The sequence below is a fragment of the Natator depressus genome, chromosome 13 (genome assembly GCF_965152275.1).
Source record: "Natator depressus isolate rNatDep1 chromosome 13, rNatDep2.hap1, whole genome shotgun sequence".
Taxonomy (NCBI): domain Eukaryota; kingdom Metazoa; phylum Chordata; order Testudines; family Cheloniidae; genus Natator; species Natator depressus.
Window position 1 is genome coordinate 2,273,511 of NC_134246.1, and position 19,786 is coordinate 2,293,296.

General features: G+C 49.1%; 1 protein-coding gene across 2 annotated transcripts in view; it reads left to right on the top strand.

Annotated features, from left to right (window-relative positions):
* NOL4L (nucleolar protein 4 like) overlaps positions 1-19,294 on the top strand; it is a 97,092-nt gene extending 77,798 nt beyond the window's left edge. The window contains exons 6-11 of one of the 2 annotated variants that reach the window (XM_074969741.1): positions 5,012-5,280; positions 7,585-7,770; positions 7,861-8,052; positions 8,531-8,653; positions 9,434-9,635; positions 14,095-19,294. In XM_074969741.1, the coding sequence (XP_074825842.1) occupies positions 5,012-5,280; positions 7,585-7,770; positions 7,861-8,052; positions 8,531-8,653; positions 9,434-9,635; positions 14,095-14,294 (1,172 nt within the window). In that variant the 3' untranslated portion in view covers positions 14,295-19,294. The remainder of the gene's footprint in view (positions 1-5,011; positions 5,281-7,584; positions 7,771-7,860; positions 8,053-8,530; positions 8,654-9,433; positions 9,636-14,094) is intronic. The other variant, XM_074969742.1, reaches the window with a different exon arrangement.
* The last annotated feature ends 492 nt before the right edge of the window (positions 19,295-19,786 follow it).

Here is a 19,786-nt window from a genome sequence, read left to right on the forward strand (position 1 = left end):
TTTCAGTGAAGTTCTGCATTCATAAGTTTGCTAAAGCTCTTCTTACCCTGATCCAAAGACGTCTATATCTGTATTTGAAACAGCTTCTCCATAACTTCCTTAGAGTGTCTTATTCCTGTTGGAATGAATTGGACACTGTTAATATAGAGAGGTGCTGCGAGCAGCAAAGCCTATAAAAATGTATAAACTGTGGCTAATTTGTTTGCCGATTTCTTTGGTAAGTACTTTCATTCATTCTAGATTGAAATCAAATACATTCTTCCTGCAGAAGCTACTGGGCATTTGTTTCAGACCGCCATTGCATTTTATTACATCTGTACAGGTTGCTAACAAGTTTTCTGGAATGTCCTTCATATTTTTTGTCTGTAACAAACCCAAGATTGTTACACTGAAATTGAATATAAATTTAATCTTCAGCTAGTGTGTGTCTTCTGCATGCTTGAAATGGTGTGCAAAAGCAAGTGCAAGGCCCTGGGGAAGATGGACTCAAAACTTTATTCTCTAGGAGGGTACTTGGTGTGGACAGCTGTCCTAGAGATGGCCTCTTAGACCTTCTGCTTTGGTTGTAGACAGCAGTGGGAATTCTGTGCTGAGGTGGATAGGCGTTTGAGTAGCTGGGCAGTAGAGGTTCTGGTGGGTTTTGACATGGATTGGAATTGTGGGCTCTTGGGGGGATGGACACTGGGCATTCTGTCAACAGGGTGGCTGGGAGGAGAGTGGGCATTCATGGAAGGTTGACCATCAGCTGGGGTAATTCCAGCCTGGGGATTGAGGCTGGCGTGGATACCTGCACGCAAAGAGAAAGGCTGCAATGCATCTGCCTCAGTTAGAGTTTTGACACCTTTGTAACACGTCCTCAAATGATTACTCAGCCAGAATAATGCTAACTACCGCCTCAAGTGCTGGGGGGTGTGGTGTGGTTGGAGGCAGCAGAGATCCTGGAAACCACCCCAGTGCAAGTAGCAGTGGTTGGGTCTGTGCTTTTGGCCAGTTGTGCGGTCATGGTGCAGAGAGCGTGAGCTCTCAGCTAGGCCTGGTCTCTGCAGGAAGGAGGGCAAGTAGATTGAGCACAGCCAGCAAGCGTGCTGCACTCCAGCTCCAGCTGCAGCCTGGGGCGAGGAGCTGCCTCTAAGCTAGGGAGAAAATGATCAGCAAGGAGCGGTCCCAAGGCAGCTGAGATTTTCTCCCATTGGCCTAGAGGGAGGTCTGTGATTGGCCACCCTGAGAGGAGCAGCTCTGTTGCTGTGGCGATGCCCAGGCTTACAGCAGGGCCTGTCGTGCGGCTGGTGCCTCTGCGCAGAGGAATAATTCTTCTTAATCCTTCCGAGAGGCATCACTGGATAAGGCCACAGCCTCCCTCTGGGAGCCCTGTCTAGCCCCGAAGAAGCAGTGCAGGGGAGGGCCAGGTCTCAAACTGTCAGCCAGGCAGACGGGGAGAGAGATCCCGAGCCCTTCCCAGCTCTCCAAGAGCAACCTGCCTGATTTCTGTGCTCCTGCCTCATGGCAGTGGCTGAATAAACAACGGGCTTCTGCCCTCACAACATCCACACAGACCCAGGGCTCGCTCTTCGTGCAGGCAGGCAGGCAGCCGTAACACACAGGCCCAGGGCTCGCTCTTCGTGCAGGCAGGCAGGCAGCCGTAACACACAGGCCCAGGGCTCGCTCTTCGTGCAGGCAGGCAGGCAGCCGTAACACACAGGCCCAGGAAGCACAGTGACATGGAGTATGAACGTTCACCAGCAAGGAGTCATTGGACTGAGCGCATGCAGGTGCGCAGCATGAACAGACCACACAGCGAACTCTGCTGAAGCACAATGCACCTACAGAGATGCCCAGGCAAGGGGCACACAGACACGGGTCAAGGATGCTCCAGGGAAGCACACTCTTCCACTCGTATCCGGGCGCCAGGGGCGCACCAGCTTCTCCTGCCTCGGACACATTCCTCAGCCAAATCCCATCCATTAGCTCCCAGCCCTGTCTGGACACAGCCCGGCATTCCACATATTCCAGCTCAATTGTGCCCCTGTTTCAGGAACAGCAACCCTAGGACTGCAGCCCATGCAGGAGGGAGCCACACAGAGGAACTTAAATACCACACTGAGGATTAGGTCAGCTCTGGTCATCGCTCAGACAAATAAGTGGATCAGAACAACTGTGTGACAGGAAGGGCAGGGGTGAGAGTCTGGTGGCTGGTACAAACCAGGCAGTTTTGGGAGGAGGAGGAAAGAAGAAGGGAACAGTTTAGAAGTTGGTGCACAAGTAAGTAAAAGGGTTTCATAGAACAGCTGGTATCAGCAGAAGGGCAGTGTGTGGAGCACACGTCAGGGATGGTCTAGGTCAGTCATTCTCAACCAAGGGTACATGCATCCCCGGGGGGGGCGCAGAGCTCTTCCAGAGAGTATACATCCCCTCATCTAGAGATTTGCCTAGTTTTACATCAGGCTCCAGAAGAAGCACTAGCTAAGTCAGAACAAACTAAAATTTCATACGGACACTGACTTGTTTATACAGCTCTATTGTTTATACATACTACACACTGAAATGTACGTACAGTATTTATATTCCAGTTGATTTATTTTATGATTCTATGGTACCAGTGAGAAAGTCAGCACTTTTTCAGTACTAGTGCGCGGTGACCCTTTCGTATTTTTATGTCTGCTTTTGTAAGCAAGTCGTTTTTAAGTGAGGGCTGCGCAAGACAAATCAGCCTCCGGAAAGGGGTACAGGAGTCTGGAAAGGTTGAAAGCCAGTGGTGCAGGTTTACTTGGTCCTGCCTCAGCACAGGGGTCTGGATGAGATGGCTTCTCGAGGTCCCTTCCAGCCCTACGTTGCTGTGATTCCAAGTCCCGCTTGGCCCCTTGCACTTCATTCAGATGCCTAATTGTACTTGAATCTGTTTATTCTAAAGGATACAAAGTCCTTGCTGCTGCAGCCTCCACAGGGGTCACAGGAAAGTTCACTCATTAAAGTTTCCCTGTAGAGCAAAGAGTGGGGGAGGAGAGGGACAGACTGATAGCAGCAGCTAGAACACCTTCCTTCCCCCTCCTTTCACACACACCTTTGGATTCACTGCACATGCGCTAGAATCCCATCTGTTCTCTTGCAGTCTGACCCCTATTGTCCTGCTGCATGAGCAAGGATACAGGGAACAGGAAGCCAGGGACCGCCATCTGCTTGTCAGTCGGTGCAGCTTCTTTGTTTGAAGCACAGCTCAAAGTACACAGGAAGCAGCTCCCATTCCCTCTCCAAGCGGCACCTAATGAAATAAAGGTTTTTCTGCAGCGGGAAGGGAAGGGGAAATAGACAGAGCGGAGTTTAAACATGTGACATCTGACCCAGGAGACTGGCTCCTGGGCGTTCTAGAGCCAGGCTCTCCCTGCTGCTTTGCCTAGGAGGTGTGTGCAGGAGGGGAAAGCTATTTCTGCGCAAGATCAAACTGTTTTCAAGAGCAGCACTAATGCCACATACCAATGGTGTGAGGAGCTGTGGAGATGTGTGTGTAAATGAGGAGGAGGAGTGAAGGTGTGTGTGTGTGTAAGTGTAAGACACAGTCCATGTCCATGAAAGGAAGGGGGTATGTGATAACGGGGTAGCTTGTGTCCAAGATATTTAGAGGCTTGTGCATAGGGAGGAGACTGGGAAGCATGTGCAGGGCACCCTGGCTGGGAGCAGACATATGCATAAGAAAGTGTGCAGGGAAGCTGGGGGAGAACTGTATAGGCACAGGGTCGAAGGGAGGGTGTCTGTGCCTGTGAAATGGGGAGCTGGATGGTCTGTATAATGAAGGTGCAGGGAAAGATAGTATATGTCAGTGAGCCAAAGAAAGGAGAGAAGGTAAAGGGAGTGAGCTGTGACTGTGAATTGGATGGAGCTCTGGGAGAAGTTGGGGGGAGCTGCAGTGGGAAGCAAGTTGGATTGTGCATGGAGGACGAATGGATGGCGTTTCTTTGCAACGCACAGACCTGGGGTCTGCATTCAGGCGCTCCGATACCACAGCGATAGAAAGACAGACAGACTGACTGACCCCCTACCACTCTCCTGGGTACCATCCCTCTTCTGTGTCCATATGTCTGTATGGTTCGTGCAGAGGAGCAGGTAGTTCTATCTGCAGAAGCCATTGCTACATCAGGACCTATGCAAGAAGTCCCTGGGATGGGATGGGTGCCTGTGTTTTTAATGACAGGGCTCCCCTAGGTCCCATAAAGCTTCTTCCATTCTGCACTAATATGCATTTCTGCCAAAAGGCCCAGTGAGGTCTGTCCTCTTGGGTCACTACTGACTCTGAAATCTCTCCGCAGCGGGCAGTATCTGGGAAGGTTGAGGGCCTGAAGTTCATTTTTTCCTGCGGGGGGAAGAACATCACTTCCGAAATAGCCTAAAACCAGAGAGAGCGCACAGGGAGGGGAAGGGCCCCTTTCCTACAGCGTTGGTAAAATGGAAATTCCACAGCAAGCAAAACTCCCATTGACTTCAGGGGAGTGAGTAAGAAAAGGACTACTCTTCCCATGGCGGGGAGGGAGGGAAGGAAGGTGTCTGCCATTCTTTCACTTCGGGGATTGTTCAGCAGGAAAGCCCCCAGCGGCGAGGGGCTCTGTAAACTGCTGGACTTGACACGGTCAAGCTGCCTCCCAGGAACAGGAATGTTCTGATCCCGTAAGCTGCCATCCATCGTGCAGCAGGGGAGTCATGCCCATGGGTAATGGCCTGGAGCCTAGGCCTATGTGTTATGAGTATCTGTTCCTGGCAGTGCCCATGCTGACTGGTGTGCAAGCCAGGCACACGGGATTCTGGGAACCCAGGTTCAGCAGAGTGAAGGGTCATAAACAACTCATTTCTCTCTCAGCCAATGTGCCCGCTGGCTGCCTGGAGCAGGATGCCACCTCCTCCCTTTGGGAGGGCACAGAAGCTGCTCTCCTGGCTTGTCTGCAGGTGCCCAAGGGGTCTAGGGCTGATGGGTGCTTTAAGGGAAGGGGTCTCAGGGATTTGAGATAATGTGTCCCTCTCATTGCAGATGATTCCTCATCAGAGAGCTGCAGTGGGAATGGTTCCTCCACCCTGAACCCCTCCACCTCCAGCAGCACTCAAGGAGACAGCACCTTCCCGGAAATGAACGGGAATGGAACTGCTGCCCCCATGGACTTCACTGCTTCGGCCGAGGACCAGCCCATCAACCTGTGTGACAAGCTCCCGCCTGCCCATGTCACTCCTTCCTACCAGTCAGACAGCTGTGCCGACGGGCTGCGGAGCCGGGTGAAGTACACAGCAAAGACTACAGCAGAGGTTGGTCTGGCCAAGACTGCGGGGCTTCGGGGGGTGCACAGACTGCATAAGCAGGGACAAAATGAGCAGCCTCATTTACAGCCTTCCACAGCCTGATAGTAAAATGGAGGAAACTGCACACGAGATGTCCGAGGGCAGCAGAGGACTTTGCTCCTATCCATGGAGAGGAGAGAGCACTGCTCAGCCTGGGGGCCGGCTGGGAGAGGGGTGGAGTCTGCTCAGGGAGCTGAATGCATTCCCTTCTAGGGAGGGAAGGGGAAAGCATCTAGCTGTGCTCTGCTGGTTCTGAGGAACTGCTAGAGAGCAGCTGTGCCTGGCCTTGCTCCAGGCTTGGGGCTCTTGCTGTTCAGTAAAAACAAGGCCCAACTAGAGACAGTGTGGTTAGCAGAGGTAAGGAGAGAGGAAGTATTGTACCAGGAACCCCAGGGCCCATGGCATGCAGCCATAGCCCTGCCCCCAGACAGCTCCACAAAGACCCTGCTGCTGAGCATGTTTATTTTCGCATGGCCTATAAAGACATTACTATGGAATGGGCTTTTAACACTCCTCAGTGGAGACAGAAGCATCTCCCGCCCTTTCATCTCAGCCCCAACTCTTTCAGTTCTGTTTCACAGAAGAAAATCCCCTTAGGCATTCCCTGTGAAAGTCATTCCCCCAGCCTCCTCTCCCAACACACCCTAGCCATAACAGATGCAAAGCCAACAGTCAGCGCGAGGATAGTGTCTTCCCAGGAGGTCTCAGCAGACGCTGCCTCTGCTGTGGTGGATCTCCCAATCTCACTGCAGAACCATAAATCCCCCAGGATCAGCCACCTGTAATGCCTCAGCAATCCCCTCTCACAGAAACCAGCTTTTTAAAACTAAGTTTGGGTGCAGAGTGCACATTGTGCCTGCTGCCTGGTGGAGTAAGTGAATCTCTGCTGTTGTAGGAACAGGTTCACCAGTGGGGCTGTTAGCATTCCCAGGCGTACCCAACTGAGTGTTCTTGGGAACACAGTGAAGGGTGTGTGTGTGTGTGTGTGTGTGTGTGTGTGTGTGTGTGTGTGTGTGTGTGTGTGTGTGTGTGTGTGTGTGTGTGTGTGTGTGTGTGTGTGTGTGTACGTACACGTCAAAACAGTGACAGAACTTTAGGAAGACAGCACCTGGTGTACACAGGCGTAAGCCTCGTCCCCTACAGCTCCTGTGCCCACGATCAAAGTGACAAGTCCAGAGCATCCACCGATCTTGACAGAGCAATGGGCTAGGACAGATGGCTTGAATCTTTCCTGTTTTGTGCTACGGACTTTGGCCTGCTTTATCTGCACTACGGGGATGAAGGGCCCATAAGGAGCACCTCTCAATCATTCCCATTTTACAGATAGGAAACTAGGCTAGACACACAAAGGACCAGATTTCCAGAGTATTTAGGTGCTTAAAGTTGCAGACAGTGGCTCTGTGGGATTTTCAAAAGGCCCAAAAGCCAGCTAGGTGCCACTATTTCAGTCCTTTGAAAATGTAAATGGGGGCGAGGTACCTAATCTCCTTTGGCCATTTTGAAAATTGCACCACATCCCATCTTCATCTTTAAGCACCTCAGTACCTTGGAAAATCTGGCTCTAAGTGACCTGGCCAAAATCACACAGGCAACATCTGTTGCGGGGTGAGAACTGAATCCAGGGCTGCAGAGTCTGAATCCATGACTTCAGCCACAGGGCTACCGTACGCCATTCCTCTCCCTGACAGGAACAAGATGAGAGGTCTCACAACCCAACTGCAGGGTTTTCTAGAGAACAGATCCCTGTGCAATTTATGGCCTGTTGGCCACAGTGTAATTCATCACAGATGGTAATAGAAGGACCCCACACCCGCCCTTTAAACAAACTCCGCGTAAGAGGGAGTGGCTCCATGGGACTTTGCCTCTTTGCTGCTTCCATCTTCTGATGCTCTTATTTATCACAGTTTGCCCGAGTCTCTCTTTTGCGAATTTTCTCTCCTAGCCCATCTGCTCCTGTGTGATCCTGCAGTGCAGTGACCCTAACGCTGAATTTGTGACAGCTCCATCATTTCCAGGGCAGCAGATTGTGATGTCATAAAGGATATGACTTCATAGCAGGATCAGGCAGCAGGAAAGGCTATGTGGTGAGGGAGAAAGCTTTCTTTTAGACAGACCTGTAAAAGGAGCACAGTAGCCAGAGTAAACTGGCAAAGAAAGGGATTCTGCTTCCCCCATTCCTTGGCCTGTTTGAAATCAGGCCCCTGGCCTTTGGCAAAGACTGGAGGGTGAGTTGAGGTCTGGGTGCTCATGACTCCCCCTGTTCTCTCTCAGTCCCCTCCATACAGTTCTGGCAGTTATGACTCCATCAAGACCGAGGTCAGTGGCTGTCCGGAGGACCTGACCGTTGGCAGAGCGCCCACAGCAGATGAAGATGATGACGACCATGACGACCATGAGGATAACGATAAGATAAATGACTCAGAGGGGATGGATCCAGAGCGATTAAAGGCCTTCAATGTAAGAGTAACAGACTAGGGACAAGTGGGTCTAGCTGTCCTAGGTCTCTGCTGCGTCCATCTCCCCAACCCTTCTCCATTCTCTTTGCAGATGTTTGTGCGCCTTTTTGTGGATGAGAATCTGGACCGAATGGTTCCCATCTCCAAGCAGCCCAAAGAGAAAATCCAGGCGATCATCGAGTCCTGCAGCCGACAGTTCCCTGAGTTCCAGGAGAGAGCTCGCAAACGCATTCGCACTTACCTCAAATCCTGCCGCCGTATGAAGAAGAACGGCATGGAGATGGTGAGCTGCTTCCCCTGCCTTCCGTGCCCTTGTTGCCGTACTGCTCTCCTTCCTCACATTCCTCCTGCTCAAAAGGCCTCCCTAGTGCCTGCAGATTTGTCCTTCTTCCAATGTGTGGAAGAGAGGGACCAGATCATGATCCATTTCGGATATTGTCTGTGCCCCTGCTTCCAATGCTAGTTTTTTTTTGAAATGTCACTACATGTTCTCTGCCACCCGAAGGGTGTACATGGCAGACACACACTGATACTGGCGGATGGAGAAACAGATGCAAGCACTGGCGGGTTAAAAAGTTGAGGCCTTAAATATCTTGATTTTAAATATTAATGTTTAAGAGCTTGCGAGTATTCTGTGCTCTTGCCATGCTCCTGGCAAATGTACAATGCACAATCTGAATGGTCAAGACACATAAAATGATTGTTTCCATCAGTGTCCATGTTTCCCAAAAGATGACCTACCTGGTTCTATGTCTCCACAGACCAGACCCACCCCACCACATCTGACCTCAGCCATGGCAGAAAATATCCTTGCAGCTGCATGCGAGAGTGAAACACGGAAAGCAGCCAAGAGAATGCGACTGGAGATATATCAGACATCCCAGGTACGATCCCTGTAATCCTTTGCATGCTAGGCACAATTTCATCTGCTCTGTCCCCAGTCAGAGGCAGAAGATGAACCAGAATTGACAGACGAGGTCAGCAGAGATCTTGCTCACTGGTGATGTGCACAATACCTGCTTCAAGCCGTGCAAGTTTGGTCTGCTTACAGTTTGCCTAGAAAGGGAAAGATCAGGCTGTGCATGTATGTTGTAGAGGGAGAACGTAGGCAGAGCACATGTGACGGGGGAAGACAGTCTGGAGAACAGGAAGAAACCATTTATATGGTAGGGAGTATGCACAGGGGAGGCTGAGAGAGCCCAGACTGAAGAGAGATGAGGACAGGGACAAGCAGACTAGCAGTGGAGGGACTCTTGTGCAGGAGGTGGATGAGGGACGCTTCCTTTAATTGACAAGGACGTGTGAGCAGTAGTTCATTCCTAACACAAGGAGAGAGCAGCAGCTACGCATGCCTGCTCTGCCCAGGGGGAAAGGGTCAGGGATGCTTTGGCTGTGTGTATTTAAACACCTTCCTCACAATTTTCTGGGAAAGCTGTGGAACATGGGAGCTTCACGTATCTGTGACTAGGTGTGAAGCCATCCTTGCTCTTTCTATGCTCTGATTGGCTGGGATACCAGGATGCTGGTGTGGGCTGGCCCAAGAGGTCATTCCAGGGAATCAGAGAGTAGAAAAGCCAACTGTGCTTGGTGCAGCCCTTCCACTGGAAGTGAAGGGCAGGAAAGTCTCCTCAGTGGAATAAATCGGTTTGCTGTCCTTGCTGTAGGATGAGCCGATCGCCCTGGATAAGCAGCACTCCAGAGATTCCACAGCCATCACGCACTCCTCCTATTCACTGCCAGCTTCATCTTACTCCCAGGATCCGGTCTACATCAACGGAAGCTTGAACTACAGTTACCGTGGCTATGGGACCCTTGGAGGCAGCCTGCAGCCACCCACTTCACTGCAAACAGGGAACCACAGTAATGGTAAGAAAGGCAGAGGAGTGGCACTTGGGAGTGACACAGAATTGGGTCTCCTCTGTCTCCACTCGCTCCATTCAAATGGGGTTTGAAGACTGCTTGAGATGAGTGTGCTATAGAATACAAGCAGGGAGTTTGAGGTTCCTTACTGCTCTCCCTGCTCTGCAACTAGAAAGATGATGCTTTGCTAGGCCATGCCTCCAACTCTGGCTGAATGAGGGGAGGCTGAGGCTGCTCCTGCTCTCCAAGCACCGCCAGTGCAAGTGGCTCACACCAGCCCCCTTCCTCTGGTCTGCAGAGCCACCCCTCACAGTTGCTCCTGAGGACCCCTTACTCCCACAATAAACTAGCTGACTAAGGCTGGAAGACAGCATGGGAGAAAGACAAGGGCTGAACTGTGGGGGAAGGGAATTTAGTTTAACTTAAAAAAAAAAAAACCCCACAGGTACCACCTATTAATAATTAACCAAGGCAGGCACCTGTCACCACCCTGATTGCCTTGCTGGTATGAGACAACCCTTCCCCCACCCTTCATGTGTCTTTTTATAGGACGCTGGTTGGGCCAGGGGTCCTGTCTGCCTGTGAGTTAGGAAAGCACTGAGCATGCTGTGGGTGCTGCCACAATCTAAAAGATAATAAATAATAACCCTCTTGCTAGCAGGAGTGTCAGGGGGGAGGAGGCCAGGCAAAGGGAGCGCTGGATGGGAGGTCTGGGGGTCTGTGTTGCAAGGCGTAGGGAAAGAAAGAACCTGAGGAGAGGGAGAGAACAAGCCTGATCAGTTAGATTTAATAACGTGACAGTGAATGATCCAGTAAACAGAATGATTAGTCTGGGCTGGGGAAGCACAGGACCACACAGAGGGCCAGCCCTGCCTGGCATAGACATGCCCTGACCAGAAGCCTCTCTCTGTAAAGCATGGAATTGGGTGATCTTGCATCAGAGGATCTCACACATCTCAGCAGTAGCCTCTTGGGTTTGTTCTTGTGCCACTCCTGAGCAGTAGTGGCTGGAGCCCCTCTAGCCAGACGTGTCAGGCAATCACCTGACCTGCTTCCACAGCCTCGCACCCGGGTGCATGCCTGGAAACCCTGATTGGAGAGCCTGGCCAGGAGTAGTGCGCAGAGAGGAACAGGGCTTTTGCTTCGGGATCTATCTGGGTTCTTCTAAGAACCCCTTTAGAACGGTATATGCGAGTCACCCTGCCCATCTCCATTAGCACGCAGCCAATAGCACAAGACTTCTTTCCTCCCTGAGACATTTCCCTCAGCAGTCTTTGCCACTGAACCCCTCGCTCCTGTTTGCTCCAGGCTCCAGTGCCTTTCCTGGGGCCTCGCCCCCCCACCCCTCCCTAGCTGCGTGGAGTAAGGATTTGAAAGGATGTGATTTCCAGAGTCCTGAAAGATGCCTGTCTAGGATTAACTGTTATCATCCCTTCCTAATGCCTCTTAACCCTGAGTAAAGAGCCCACCCTAGTCTCCAGCTGCTGAGACCTAATCCTTACAGCTAGAGTAGAGGATGTTACACTTCCTTTCTAGACTAGCACAGGCACTCCGGGGCTCCCAGTGCAGGAGGGGAAGCAGGATTAGGGTTAGGTGGCAGTTTCCACTGTGCAGTTTCCTTGAGGTGCTGCCCAGCCACACAGCTGTTCTCATGACACCTTACCCCAAATAGACCAACCAGGGCCTATTCCAGGCATGTACAGGAAGCACAAAGCTGAAATCCTGCTTCTCTCCATTTTGGCCTCTGCCCCAAACCCTCCTCTGCCCAGGCTCTTGCCAACTCTTTTAAAGCCAAGAGAGCTCCTGCCAGATCCTCTCATAATTCCTTCCCTCATCCCCATCTGTGTCCCTTTTTCACCCCTGTTTGAATGAAGTCTGCACTATTCTGTGTCCCCCCACCCCGCACCCGAGTTCCTGGAGTTTGTGCTGCAGCGCCATCTCTCTCTTATCTATCACTCTGCATAGAAACAGGCCGTTTTCCCCGGCCTACCCACTTCCCTGTTACCCCACTTCCTTCCTCCTCTTGAGCAAGCTTTATGCTCCCAGTGCAGCTCCCTTCTCGGCTGTCTGTTGCCTTTCCCTCTCCACTAAAACTCCCCTCAAGTCACTAACCCCACTCCCTTCCCCTCCATGACCTCTGCTGTCTTCGACTGCCTACTTCTCCTCAAGCCTGTCCCTTGATTGTCCACTGTTTGTTCTACTCCTGCATCGTTGATTGCTGCTTTAATGTTGCCTCTTTGGGGACCCTTTCCTTCTCCTCCTGTTACCCCCACTGTTGGGTTCGTACTCTCCCTTCTCCCTGCCACTTACCTTCTGGGTGACCTCACCTCCTCCTGGGGTGTCCCTTATTTCCATTGTGCTGATGGCTCTCAATCTACCCCTGCCTAGACTCTCAGCTTCCCCATCTCTGCTCTCTCTTCCTGCATGTCCCAACACTTCCTCAGCCTGAACACAGTGAAAAGCCCAACTTCTCCATCACCCAACAGCTCCATCCCTCCCCATCACTCAGACTCACAATCACAGAGTTAGCTTCGATTCTTCCATTTCCTTCTCTCATTGCATCCAGCCTCCTCCCTCCCTCCCAATGTCACCACCCTTCCCCACTGCCAGAATTGTGCTTCACACTGGGGCTGTCTGCCTCAGCTGGCCTCCCTTTCCTTTCAGTCTATTTAACACACAACAACTGAAGTCTTTTCCTCCCTAACCACCTCTCCTCAAGGACCTCACCAGCTCTCCTGTCAAACTCACTGTCCCTGCTTTTAAAGCACTGCCACGGTCTGCACCTCATCCCCCTCTTGCACTCTGCCCACAGTTCTTGCTTTACTGCTCCCTATCCCCTCCTCCTCCCACCAGCACCTTTGTGCCTTCTTTCATTGTCCTCCCCGACCCAGATCCACTGACTAGGCCTCATTTCGCCACAACCAACCTCCTCTCAAGTGCTGACTGCTCTTCATCTCTAACCCAAATTACACCAGGATCTTCAGACAGCAGGGGGATTAAGCCTGCTCAGAAAGTAGGCTCCTAATTGCTTAAACAGCCCCAAATTCATTCAATAGTAAAGAGCACCCCGCAGCTGCCACCGAACTCTCTGGGTCTCCTTGCGTGGATGGAGGGCCCAGTGTGCAGGGCACTAGCCTGGAACTGAGGAGACATGGGTTCAGCACAGACTTCCTGGGTAAGCTTGCACAAATCAGCCGGCCTCTCAGTGGCTCTTTTCTCCAGTTTTAAGCTGAAGAGAACAGCCCTGCCCTGCCCTACAGGGGTGCTGAGAGAACAAGCAAGATTGTGAGGTGCTCAGATACCAGGGACCAGGACTAGAAAAGTACCTGAGAGAGAAAAAAAAAGTTACTCACTTGCATCAGGTTACGGTTGTGTTTGCAGGGTTGGAATTAACTCATATGCTCTGGGGATTGTCTCTCATTGGTGGAGCACATCATGCAAACGCACAGTCCTAGAACAATATTTTAGTCCCCGTCATTTGATTTTTTTTTTTTTAAATGAAGGCATTTTGTGTGTTGAAGAGGTTTTTTGGATGAGCCAAAGAGCAACATCCTCAAACATGCTCAAGGCTACCTCTCCTCCTGTCACACCTATGTGTTGCTGGCACTAGGAAACACCCTCTTGCAGAGTATGCTTGGGCGCCCCTGCTGGAACCAGGGGTGCTGGAACAATTTGTATAGTGGGGGTGCTGAGAGCCATTCAACCAAACTAAACCCTGTATTTGATGGAAACCACTGGGGGGAGGGGAGGAACACCCCCAGCACTCCTAGTTCCAGAACCTATGCCAGGAGCATGAAAATTACACAACTGACCATAAACAATGAAACCACTCCATGCAACATGCTGTCAAATGCAGAGAAGAACCAGAAACGGAGAACACTGTTTCCCCTAACCCTTAGGTTTCAGTACTCTGAGGAGTCGGTTGGAACAACTGTAGGTACAATATTTTCTCTCAGTTGACTGAGCCTTTAAATTTTATGCTAATTCAGCCAAGCTCCCAAGTGTTCCATTGCGATCCCAGCCCTTCACAAACTGCAGTGAATATATCTTCGTATTGTAGGTGAAAACCCCCTCCCTACTTGCCGGTTTTATTACAGTGTTAAAACGGATGTGTCTGACTTGTGCCTGATCTGACTCCTAGCAGAGCAGAGGGTTAGTCTGACTGTTCGTACAGTATGTTTACAAAATACACACACACACCCGCTCTCTTTGATAAGGGGAACCGAGAGCCATGGCAGTGCCTCTGTGACACAGCAGCAGTTGGAAGGTGCCTACAACTTTACAGTCTGTTCTGTAGGGCTCAAGACTGCATCTTACATTCTGTATGGAGAGTGCTGTGCACGGGGCTCTGAATCAAAACAGCAGGTGCTGGTGGAGTTTTCGCCTCTAAATTGGATGCGCCACTTTGGGGCAGCAACTGTGCCAGTGTCTTTTCCTGAACCTCCCTCTTACTTTTCCATTGCAGGTCCTACTGATCTCAGCATGAAAGGTGGGGCCTCAAGTACAGCCCCTTCTAACAGCACCAGCAGGGGGATGCCAGCTGCCCAGCTAAGCCCCACAGAGATCAGTGCAGTGCGGCAATTGATTGCCGGCTACCGAGAGTCAGCGGCTTTTCTTCTTCGGTCTGCAGATGAACTGGAAAACCTCATTTTACAGCAGAACTGACTCCTGGTGTCTGTGTAGCTCCTGTGGCAGAAGACAATTTACACCCTTTGGAAACAGGCTCCCACTGGTATCCCGCTCAGGACTAACCATCGTCCTCCCACCCAGTAGCTGGTACATTTAGTTTTTAAAGGTGGAACCCTAGAACTGTTTTCTTTCACACTCCAAGCACCTGGGACTTGGGGCACAAGGACATATTTTTGACTCTCTCAACACAGGTGCGCCTAGATGAGCAGAAGCAGCCAAACCTACAGCTTGGATGGGTGTGGGATTTTTTTAGGGTGGAAGGGAGCTTGGGGAGGCTTGGGGCTGCAGATGTATTTAGAATAACCTTTGTGGACCCCAACATTAGAATCCCATCCCCAGATAATTACCTTTCAAGGTCTTAGGTGAGCAGAATTGCATATTTATTGAGAAATGGTCCCTCCTCTCCCCTTAGTAATTTATTTTTCTGAAAATGGATTCTTTTGAGTTTGTACAGATTGCCAGTTTTGTGTCCGTCTGATCAGAAGGAATTTATTCCTGTGAAATAACACATTCCATATCACTACACTACTAATGGCTGAGCAACTCCACCAGCTTCTCCTGGGAGAGACCCCTTTCCACAGGATGCAAGTTTGCCATCTAGCCCTAGAACTTCTAGGCTGCTCAGCCTCCAGCAAGCTTAGGCAGAACCTGAACAATGAGGAAAGAGTGTCTTGTTAGACCTTTACTCTAAGCGGTCCTGTAGCAGTAGCAATGGGGTCCAATATCTCCTGCAGAGACTCAGCAAGCTCAGTAGACCTCCAACTGGAAGGACCTCTTACACTCATTTAGCTCAGTGCAGAGCAAAACAGGAAATATCTGAGAACCACTGTCATGCATTCACCATCCATATTCTACCTCACACTCCATTGTGGGCTTTTTCCAGGACTCATCGGGGTTCTGAAAGTTCACGCCATAATGTATATCACTATGATGTGCATCCAAGGCCGGGGAGCAGACAAGTAGATAACACTGAGGAGTCAAAACTAAGCCAGCAGATGGACAGCTGACCCCAGCTGGCTCCCTTTTTGTTCAGAAGAGAAGGAAGGACATGCACTGCTGATGGACAGCAGCTCCCTGTCACAATGGATGACGTCTGACCTCTCCTCAGTGAGGAATCCCAGGCTGTCTCCACAAGTGTATGGGAAACCAGCGCTGGGGGCAGCAGCAAGAGACCTGTTTAGAGAAACTCACGTGAATAATAAAGACCAGTGCAGACTTTTAGGGAGACAAGTAAACTACTTCAGTTAAACAATCAGTTCATTCCTACTCAAAAGGAAAGAATTAGGAGACTCTCGGCAGCAGAAAGGGTGTAAATTCTCCCCAGGGCCCAGGTTCCCCCCCTCATCCCCCCAGTAACAGTCCTGGGAAAAGCTCACAATTCCTAAAGTGTGGGGAAAAATCTGGCCTGATCACCATTGCTGTTTCTCCCCAACTCCCACCCTCCCAAGAAACAAAACCAATGCACTTCCCTTTGCTCAGTGCAATACCTACCACCAGTGCTGCTAAAACCAGGGACTTTGCTCGAGCATCAAGATGCTGAGCAGGGCCAAGCAATGCAACATAGTCTGTAGCCATAAAAAGCAGCAGTAAATTGCTGCCTAAGAATCTGAGAATTCTTCTCACCCCCTCCCTTGTCAGTGCTGGCAGAATTTGTCTCCTGTCTTCCTTTCCAGGGCCAGGACCAGAAGCAGCAGCACCAGATATGCTTGAAGAATATTAAAATAATTTTGATCATTTTAAATGCAGGTGGTTTCCTTCTCTGAAGTTAGCTCCTTTTAGACCAATTTATTGAGAACTCACTTCAGCGATGAAGGTTTCTGCTCTGCAGTGGTGGTCCACATTGTCCCCCGTCTCTTCCCCCCCTCCGTCCCCATCCCCCATACTGCAGAAATAACCATACTAGCACATGGGTTTTACACTTTCAGGTAGCACAGGCTGGGCACCAGCAGGGACTGAGCCTGAAATGGTTTTTCAAGAACCTTTTTAACCAAATTAGTTTCCATTCATACTAGTGGGAAAACTGCTGGCTAAAAAACAAGGCCCTATCCCTTTTCTTAGCTGTAAAGTAGACCAGGCTTCTGGCTCTCTAGAACAGGACTGCCCAGCCTGGCCCTAAAAGGGATTAACTAGTGCATTGACCACTTTCCCCAAACCCTGAACTCTCCCCAGCTGCTGAAGAAAAGGGATTTAATTCCTGACCATTTTCTACACTCAGACAGCCCTTGCAGGGAGGTGGTGGTGGTTTTGTTGTAAATCAGAGTTGATTCCCCTCATTTCAACATGAGCCAGCAGGGTGGTTCTTTGGGAACATTCTAACATTTTGGTTCTTAGCATATGTGAACAATAGACAAAATCTGACCAACCTCCAGGGAGTGTGGGTCAGTATCAGAGCCAAGGTATCTGAGAACAGAATGACCACACACAAGCCCAAATTTCAGGTCCGCACTTCACAAGCCTGCTTGATTCGTCCACTGCATCCTCCCATACTTTGAATTTATGTAAATATTTATTTTTATGTGTACAATACCATGAAGTAGCAAACCTTTTACAAAATGTTAACTACAGTCATTTGTGAAAGTCTTAATGTTAAAGAGAGGCAGAGACAATCGCTGTCCCAGAATTCTCTATAGACATTACTTAATGGTTGCCTCCGCTCCTCTTAAGAGGCCATCAAGAACACGCAGCCATAAATTTGCCAGCCAATTAGCCAACAAAAACATTGCCCAGGGGCTTATTACAACAGATCAACATCAGCTACAGTTTGTTTAAAATTGTATTTATGCAACATCTAGCTGTTTTTACCAGATCACCCTGGAACTTCATGTTTAGTAGCTCTTAATATTTAAACCACTGGTAGAACACCGATTGCACAGGACGAAGAACTGACAGCCCACCGTGCAACATCAGCTCATGTTCATAACCTGCAGCCGGCGGGCACAAACTCAGATTTCTGAAGCCCTGGTGACAGTAGTGCCTGTGACAAGTTGTGAAACAAATGGGATCCACTGCGTATTGGTGTCAGGGAAAGTTTTATGTAAACTGCATCTTTAATCTCTTTGGCGCTATCTCCAGAGAACATCTCAGTGCTCTAACTGATCCTTACTCAACAGTGGTCCGACTCTACTCAGAGGCTGTTTCACAGCCATCTTTGTAAGTTTTCACTAGATATTAAAGGGTTAGGAATCTCAATTTACGATTCTCAATGATAAGGAACGAGCAGGAGCAAAATACCCTGGCTTTCCAGAGGCTTTGTGAGGGGCAAAAGGGGAGCACTGGGCTAGCAGATGGTCTGGAAAACCAGTGAAGAAGATGATAAACCTCTCGTCTTAATCACCACCACTTGTACACAGGGAATGTTCAGTTCCCAATGACAGTGTTTCAGCAAGGGGAAGTGTTCACAGGATTCCCAGCAGATGTGACCTGAACCTCCCCACTCCAAAGGGCCACCTTCTTCCCACAGGTGGCCATAGGATTTAGTACCAGTCATTTACAAAATGCTGCTTTGAACTCAGAGGGTTAATATACTTTTGATTTGTAATTTTTTGTAACACTTTTTACAAGGTAGCATAGTATTTCACCAGAATACCAACTACAATCCGTCCATGGTCTGATTTTTATATAATTTAGTGGTGCTTTAGAAACTTTTGTTTGGTTGTTTCAGAGCTGTACAGCTCAGTTCTTCGCCTGTATCTACCTAAGACCAATGTGAACCTTTGTATTTTTGCTCCTAATTTTGGACTCAGTGAAAGTGTACTGTTTACATGTACAGAACTCCCAGCCCCTGTGTGTTCTGCAAACCTGCTGTTGAAGAGGAAGATGCACCTCACCCAGTTCATCTGCTTAGCAAAGCCACAGACACACTTGACACATAATCAACCACCTTAAAAGACACAAAACTGGGATGTGCTGCAAGAGATTTCAGCGTTTGCACAGCCAAACACACTTTTAAGTGATCAATTTAAAAAACAGCTGTAGCTTAAAATTTGAGAACTGATCTGAGGGGGTGAGGTGACCATAAACAGCCAGGACCCCAAACAGAAGTAGAACCATATGATGGTGTATTTCCCTGCCTCTCCTCCCTGACATCCCAGGCATGAAGGTGAACGCTATCTAGCTGATTTTAGGGTTCCAGTTGAGTCTAGAACAATGCTCAAGCCTAGTGGAGGCCAGGGAGAAGGGGGAAACCCCTCTTTCCTTCAGCACAATTGAACAGTTACTGATTCACAATTAAATGATCTTAGATGTTAATTTCAAATAAAAATGATAGGAGAGTATTCTCTCTGGAGACGCCGGAGCTCCCAAATGGAGTAGGAGGCAGTTCATTTAGAAAGTTAGTAGATTTGGGGAGGGGGGGGGCGGGGGGGGGACAACACGACACGCTCAGAAACTGAGCATATGGCACTTAAATCACCATGGAAAGAGAATCCAGCTTCGAAGGTGACACTTTATTGCTTAATCAATTGATTAATTTCTAAATGATATTTTTGCAGATAGGCACCTATGCAACTTAATGTGGCTCTTTTAAGCAGATGAGCACTTCCTCCTCAATAAGCTGTATAAAAATTTGTGTTATATACTGTGGATTTTTCCAGTAAGTGTGGCTTAATATTTTAATTCTTAGAATGTGTGTCTATTATATGTGATGCAACTTAATTCTGTTCTGTTTGTGGAATGATTAGCACAGGCCAACTCCCTGTCCCCCTCACTTAACAAAGACCAATGAGCTGTTAATCAAGCTGTTATTTCCATGGTATTACTTGCTAAATGCACTGATTTCATAAGTATGTGGAATCCTTTTTTTCTTTTGAATCTGTATATCATATATAAGACTGAATCTACTTAATAAACACTGTATAACAAACAGGGCTCAGATCTCCAGTGTCAAACACAGCTAGGGTCACTTTTACTTCTTGCTTATAAGGCTTTTTCCACCGACTGAGACATATGCCATCAGCTGTCTCCCGAGTTCCCATTAGAGATCTCGGATTTGCAACCCAGTGTCAGTCTGTGACCTAACACATGGAAAGTCTGTTTGTTTGTTACTGGTACCAAGAACAGCTTTCAAATTTAGGTGTTTTAAAATAAACAAACACCTTCATCACTCAAGTACCTTAAAACAAGCTGTGCTGTCTCTTCCTTAACAATCAGCTGCTGCTATTCTTATATTTTAGATAGCTACCTCAATAGTCACTTCTGGGACTGGCAAAGCTGTTTTCTGACAAAATGAAAATTTTTGCTAAAAGTGTCTGCTTTCATGGAAATTTTATTTGCTTTTCCCAGTGAAAAACTCTCTTTTTTTAAATGAAATTCAGTATTGTCCATAAAAAATAGTTTCCTGACCAACTCTGTTAATTACATAAAATAAATAACTACTTGGCACTTACTTGGTGCCTCTGTACTAAAGGATCTCAAACCACAACACAGTTAAACCTCACTAATTCACGTCAGTGATCTGGTGACAGAGGCAG